This window comes from Clytia hemisphaerica, unplaced genomic scaffold (assembly GCF_902728285.1).
Source record: "Clytia hemisphaerica strain Z4C2 unplaced genomic scaffold, Clytia hemisphaerica genome assembly, whole genome shotgun sequence".
Lineage (NCBI taxonomy): Eukaryota > Metazoa > Cnidaria > Hydrozoa > Leptothecata > Clytiidae > Clytia > Clytia hemisphaerica.
This window is the reverse complement of record NW_027103268.1, coordinates 35,310-42,682: the sequence shown is the minus strand read 5'-3', so window position 1 is coordinate 42,682 and position 7,373 is coordinate 35,310. Positions and strand designations below refer to the sequence as shown.

At 36.3% G+C, this 7,373-nt stretch overlaps 2 protein-coding genes across 2 annotated transcripts; both read left to right on the top strand.

Moving 5' to 3' along the window:
* Positions 1 to 271: 271 nt before the first annotated feature.
* Positions 272 to 1,537, top strand: LOC136801475 (uncharacterized). Its single transcript, XM_067058123.1, has one exon. The coding sequence runs from the start codon at positions 272 to 274 to the stop codon at positions 1,535 to 1,537; it is 1,266 nt and encodes a 421-aa protein (XP_066914224.1).
* Positions 1,538 to 5,769: 4,232 nt separating this feature from the next.
* On the top strand, positions 5,770 to 6,558 carry LOC136801471 (putative nuclease HARBI1). Its single transcript, XM_067058117.1, has one exon. The coding sequence runs from the start codon at positions 5,770 to 5,772 to the stop codon at positions 6,556 to 6,558; it is 789 nt and encodes a 262-aa protein (XP_066914218.1).
* Positions 6,559 to 7,373: the final 815 nt, after the last annotated feature.

Genomic DNA, 7,373 nt, shown 5'->3' with positions numbered 1-7,373 from the left:
TATGGACATAGGGGTAGCCATCCGTGTAGTTTTCTTCCTATTTTTTTCGATTCACAGTTTATATCTATAACGGGCCTCTGATCCATTCTTAGTCTATAGAGTTTCATATCTTTATGGGGTTCACTTTAGGTCTTTTGGAGGCAAGGCCGCTTCTTTATCTCTGGTAGGCCCTGATGATATCGCGGTCTCTCCTCCATAACGAAGTGATCCAGGATATTTTTAACATCAGGTGCCGTTATTTATGCATTTCTTTTCAAATAAATACGAGAACATGTATATTTTATTTTATTTTGATATCGAGTTAGATGAGGACGAAGTCATGATCTCGTTTGATGTGAAATCGCTGTACACCAACGTACCCGTCAACGAAGCGATCCAAGATGCAGCTGACCTACTCTATTCTGGGAATGTAAAAATGCCTCCTGTTGACAAAGAAACATTTATCACACTAACCAAACTTGCGACAACTGACGTTATGTTGCTAACTCATGATGGACCGTACAAACAAGTGGATGGCTTAGCCATGGGTTCCCAACCAGCCCCTTGTCTGGCCAATATATGGTTGTCCAAATTCGAAGAATTTATCAAAGATGACGCGAAAATTTTCGAGCGTTACATGGACGATATTCTAAGATCAATTAAACGACAACACATTGATCAAAAGTTGATTGACGTTAACGACGATGAGAAAGTCCACAAGAATTTGAAATTCACGTTGGAGATTGAAGAGGATGGTAAGCTACCTTTCCTAAACGTATGTATCATACACAAAGGAAACTCCCTTGAGTCAACATGGTACTGCAAACCGACAGATACCGGGCTTATGATGAACTTCCACGCGTTGTCACCGAAACGATACAAACGGAATGTAGTATCTGGTATTGTCCACAGAATATACAGAGCTTGCAGTCACTGGCGCCACTTTCATGAAAGCCTTCAAAGGGCTAAGTCGATGTTAGAGAAGAACCAGTATCCACCAGAATTTTATGACCCAATCATTTCTTCAACCATCGAGAAAATCATTTCAAAAGAAAACGAGCAATTGTTAACGTCAAACCAGGAGCCAGAACAAAAGCAAGCTAAAGTAAAGTTCTTCGTGGAATATCGTGGTAAAGTGACTGATAACTTTATTAACCATCTTCACAAGTGTGGAGCACCAGTACAACCAGTGGTCACACTTAGAAAGCTCAAAACAACCCTTCCTAGCCTTAAACCTTCTATCAAAAGAGAACTGAAAAGTGGAGTGATTTATAAAATTTCTTGTCCAAGATGTAATTCTTGCTATGTTGGGCAAACTGCTCGACACGTGATCACCCGCTTTAAAGAACACAGAAATAGAAAGGAAGGGCCAGTAAGGATGCATTTCATGAGATGTTGTAAACGAAAACCTGAATTTGAGGACCTTGAAATTTTAGGCTCTACAATCAAAGGAGAAGTACACTTATTGACAATTGAGGCACTATTTATTAGGGAAATAAAACCAGACCTCAACACCAAGGATGAGTTTAAAAGCAGACAGCTGCTCATTAAGATTTGAATACTATTTATTCCATTGTCGCTATTAATGATAGCCTTGGGTATATGTATCTATTTTTGATGATTACATTGTTTTTACATGTACATGCACAATTTTATGACTTAATTGTTTCCTTTTCTCTTTTAATACTTGTTTTATACTGCCATGTGATTTTATGATTTTTTTCAATTTTTTAGAAATAACTGAACATTTTGCTTGTAGCTTACTTTTTAACTGATGATGGACGTGAATGTTCGAAATATATTTTGTGATTTTACCTTATGAACCATTGCAGTTCAAACATTTATCTGTATTTTATTTTAAACATAGTTTTTATTTAGTTGTAAATTTTTTTTGATGTAAGTATTATACCAAATCTCTAGTGGTGATAAAAGAGATTTAAATTAAAAAAAAAATGTTTGTTTCACCTGTAGTGTATGTGGGATAGTTGGTACAGTGTGTCTTTTTGCCCTTTTGTACTGTATTTTGTTATTTGTTTGGAAGCTGCTGATCGGTTCCTTTTTCTGTTATGTTTTCCGAAGGCGACTGAGTGTGGGCCCTTAAACACGTGGAAAGTCACTTACCAGTCACAAGTCTGGGACTTCGGGTTTGTGGTGTGTGTATGCATGTTTTTTTTATATATTTGTGTACATGTTTTTTTTTTATAAGCATACAAAAATCCGAAAACAGGCTCAGAAATGCTTAGGTCGAAAGCTTAATAAAGCTGGGAAGTGCTTGAGGGATGCTTATATCCTAACATAAATTTTTCGAGGATGCTTACAAAAGATAATGAATCAGGCTCAAAATATGCTTAAAGTTGCCTATAGAATTATTGGCTGAGTTAACAGTAAATAAAATAATTTCTGATATTTTTCCTAACAGTAGTTGCATTGAAGTCTTGAGAGAAACATCTAAATTTTCCTGAAATATATTGCTTAAAAATTATTGCACAGTCGTCTTATTCTATTACCTATAGGGGTTCTGGAAGGACCGGGCTGGGAAGGGAATTTTCAAAAGCTACGCTGGGTGGACATAGACAAGAGTTTTTCTAAGATACCAACCTAATTATAAGGAAGGGGGCGGTTCTTCAATAGTAAATTGCCAAAAAATAGGACTCCAAAACTTAAATTGCGAATTTCCTAAAAATAATAACTCGGACAGCTAAGACCTTAATAATGAAAGTAATAGAGAGCTCGTTTAAAATCTAGATATGGTAGTCAAGCAATTTATTTTAAATCCTTTAAAATTCGCAAAATCAATCTCTACTTTGTAAAATGACTGGAAATTTACAAGCTTTTCTCAAAATGGCCATCATTCCTTAAAGAAAAATGTTTGTATGTTACATCTAACAACTCGATTTTTTCTATAAGAATGTTAATAATCATTACAGATTTAAGTAAAAAATATATCAAAAATAAGACTGAAGATGTTGTATAAAATTCCTTTATAATGATGCTTTAAAAATATATACAGCAGATAGATATATCTCGGAACTCGTAAAATATTTCTCGTATTGCACGAAAAGTCATGTGATAACTAGTACGTATTTATATACAATAGTATTTTATATGATATTTATATCGTCATTTTTTATATTATAGTGATTTTTTTATTTTTGGTATAACTTAAGCATATTTTTCTGCTGTATATATTTTTAAAGTCATTGGATCATCATTGGATTAATCAGATTGATAACATTCAGTCTTTTTCTATGTCTTTGTTTCGATGCATGGAAAAGAATAGCAGAGGAAAGGAGTTCCATGATGGAAATGTATGCTTGTAATAATGGTTAAAGAACAACATTTTTTCAAGAGCAAAACAATTTGGATACTTTCTTGATTATCGTCAAGCTTTAAATGTTTCCAATTTGAGAAGGAAGATGTAATGATTGTCGAGTTGAAAATTCAAGGACGTACATCGTCGAGAACGAGAATTAGGAGAGAACTTTTATAAAAATCACTCGTCATTTGGTTTAATACAAGACATCTCACTTCCCTTGCTATGTTATGAGAAATCTTATTGGCAAACATTCAAGAATCTCAAGTTTTATTGTATGCATTGATAAAAAACTGTTTGGTTATCACACGGACGAATTTTATACCAAAAGCTGAAAATATTTGGGTGGTCTCAAGTAGTTTTATAATATCTTATAGTTCATCAGATTTGATTTTAGTGTCTTTTAAGCTTGGTTTCCACTGTGTGATAACGTGTGACAACGTGTGATAGTGTGTGATAAACAACTTGAGATAAGATTTTGTTTACTACAATTACACCTGGCATATCCGTTTCACAGTCGCATCGCGAGAGCAGCAAAAAATGTGCACAATATGGCGGAAATAACTGGAAACATATACGAACGAAAATCCGAGGAAATTGGTTATTGTACCCCATCAAGCTGCCTCATCCATGCAAACACAAATAAAAAGGACACTTTACAATGCAAGAAATGCGAACGTCAAATCCAGCTTTATCTTCAACACAAATCTAGAAGCTATCAATGCATGAGCTGTGTGATCATAACACCAGAATTGAAAAAGAAATTGAACTTCAAGTCTGTTGGAGATTTACAAAAAGATATCGATGCATGTGAGAACATAATAAAAGCACAACGGGAGGACATTTCAAATTTGAAGGCTGAAGTGTCAACTAACAATGTGAATAAAGCAGTCGCAGAAATTGAAAACACCTTCAATAAAAAAATTGACGTGCTGGAAGGCAAAATAAATAAAATCGCAAACAAGAAATCTTCGTCTGTGAATGAAATTGCTTGTGAAAAATCAAGTTATTCAGAAATAACAAAGAAACATCTTGAGTCGCAAACGAAAACGATAAAGCGTTTCCTTGAAAAAGAAAATAAGGATAAAAAATGGATTGAAGCGACTTCGTGTAATCTCATGATACATCATCTATATGAAACTACGGAAGACACGAAAGAGATAGCGGATAAGAAAGATATCGACTACATAGCAAAACATGTAATTTCAAAACTAAATATAGGAGAAATCAAGGTAAAAAAAATCAGAAAGAATCGGTACCCTAACACTTGAAAACGAAGAGAAAAAACATTACCGTCCATTGAAAAGATAAAGAAAAGGTGCTAAAGGGGATCTGCAATTCAAGACGAATTACGTTACGAATTTAAAGCAACAGACGATCTGTCAAAAAACGAACGAAACCTCCTTAAGGAATGGTGCCATAAGGCAAAAGAACGAAATATGAAGAAGAACGATGACAGCTTCCAGTGGAAAGTCCGTGGAAGCCCAAGAACTCGACTTTATATGAAAAAAGTACTTGTACAATAAGAATAATCACGACCAGTTCCAGAGGCCCTTGTGCCTAGAAGTTAGAACTTTGTTACATTATAAAGATAAACTGTAAATTTAAATGAGATTGTTTCATAGAGGTCAATAGACCTGCGAAATATACTTCTATAATAATGGATGAAAAAACGAGAGTTAAGAATTATATTTTATGATAAGAGAGACTTTGTACGTACGTGTATGTGTGTGCAATAAACATGGAGATTCAAGGTTTTAATGAAAGTTATTTCGACGAAGAATCTGATTCAAGCGAAAGTGATAGTGACGATGAATTGATGGAGATGGCGAATTTAATCATTATGATTAGGAGGAGAAGAAGGAGAAACAAGAGAAAACAGAAAAAACGTCGTCGATCACCAAGATTTTGGGTTCGAGATATCTTTCTTCTACGATCAGAATACGGAGAGTATCATCAACTTGTGCAGGAGCTTCGACATGGAGATCGTGAATACTTTTTCAGGTATATAATATAATGTCATTTACATGTACTTATATTACGACAGAATTTTGAAAACAATTTAGCCAGCCTTTGTTCCTGAATGATTCAGATTGATTCTATGATTTTACAACTGTTGTAAAGTATATTAAAAAATAAAGATCATTTGATTTGTTTTATTCTTCAGATATTTCCGAATGTCACCAGAACGCTTTCAACATTTGCTGGAGCTGGTATCCCCTCTCATTACAAAGAGAAGAACCAACATGAGAGCACCGATTCCCCCGGAAGAGGCTTTAACACTTCGCTTTTTGGCAACTGGTGATTCCCAACAATCCCTAAGCTTTTCGTTCAGAATGGGAAGACCTACCGTGAGCAAGATAGTTGCAGAAACGTCCGAGGCAATTTACCAAGTATTGAAGGATAAGTATTTAGCAGCACCAGAATCTAAGGAAGAATGGATGAAGATTTCGAAAGAGTTTGAAGAAATGTGAAATATGCCACATACTATCGGATGCATCGACGGAAAACACATCAGGATCGAGTGTCCCCGACTCACTGGATCACAGTATTACAATTATAAAGGTTTCTTTAGCATTGTTCTAATGGCTGTTTGTGATGCTAACTATTGCTTCACCCTCGTTGACCTTGGACAATATGGAAGTAATAACGATAGTGGAGTTTTATCATCCTCGCTGATGGGGGAAATGTTTGATGGCGCAGAAATGAATCTCCCTGACCCATCGAAGATCCATCCTTCCTCGGAAGAAAATGTTCCTTATTTCTTGCTTGGTGACGAGATTTTCCCCCTAAAAAGCTGGCTAATGAGGCCGTACCCTGGAGCAGGAGCTTCGGAGGAGGAGAGGATTTACAACTACCGCCATTCCAGGGGCCGTCGCTGCATTGAGAATGCTTTTGGTATTCTGTCACAACGATGGCGGATTTTCCTTAGACCAATCAAAGCGTCGGTTAAGAATGTTGAAAGCTACACATTGGCTTGTCTATCACTGCACAACTATCTTCGCCTCACAAATAATGCTGGATATGTCCCAGCAGGATTTGCTGATTCGGAAGATTCTAGCGGAAACATTGTTGACGGTACCTGGCGAAATGGCGTGGAAGGCGAAAATGGAGCACTAAGAAATCTTACTACACTCCACGGATCAAGATTCACCAAGACAGCCCTCGAAATTAGAGAAAAGCTTAAAACCCACGTTAACAGTGAAGAAGGTAGTGTGCCCTGGCAAGTTGCTTATGTTAGAAGAACATCACATTATGCTGTTTAGAATCAAGGAACTTGAACTGAATCATCTTTTTAGCATTTATTGAGATTTTTTAAACGAATATAAACTGTGCTACTAGTATAATTATCATACAAAGAAAATATACTCAAAGTGGCAAAATAAACATGAAAATGTTCAGTTTATTCATCTTTTGTAGTTTGTATATTTTTAAACCCCTGTGTTCCAAATAGTGGTATTAGCTGGGGAGGAAAGATGATGCATGCCAGCAGTTGGGGTGGCAAAGGGGGATGCCTGGGATGGTGAAGTACTGGATGGTGTGCGGGGAATAGGCTGCATTTGGTGTAGATTGATGGGTTGCATATCATTATTTGTTGGTGGCATGGGGAATGGTTGAGGATTGATCGATGACGGGGTCTGGTTGAGTTGCTGCAGGGGGTTAGGTGATTGGTTATATTGATGATTTGATTGCATTTGATGGCTCATCACGGCCATCTGATGTCTTGTTTAGCAATTCACCTTACTAGCATAGGAAGATGTTTCAGTTCTAGAGAAAGTGCTTTGCAGAACGCATCTTCACTATCGACTCCTTGCTTGATATTTTCCTTTTCGTTTAACTTTCTGTTCATCTTTGACATCACCGATAACTCCATTTCCTCAATGAATACTTAATTTGTAGCACCCTGGGCTACCTTTTTTGATTTCTTGTTGTTATCCTTAGTTGACGTTGATGCGGCACGTTTTCCTTTACTTGCTTTTGCTTTGCTTGTCGTTTTGTTAGTTCCGGTATTCGAATCATCCGGTTTTGGATAAACAATGGATTCTTTATCAGACTCTATCTCTTCCTCATCCTCCCCAAA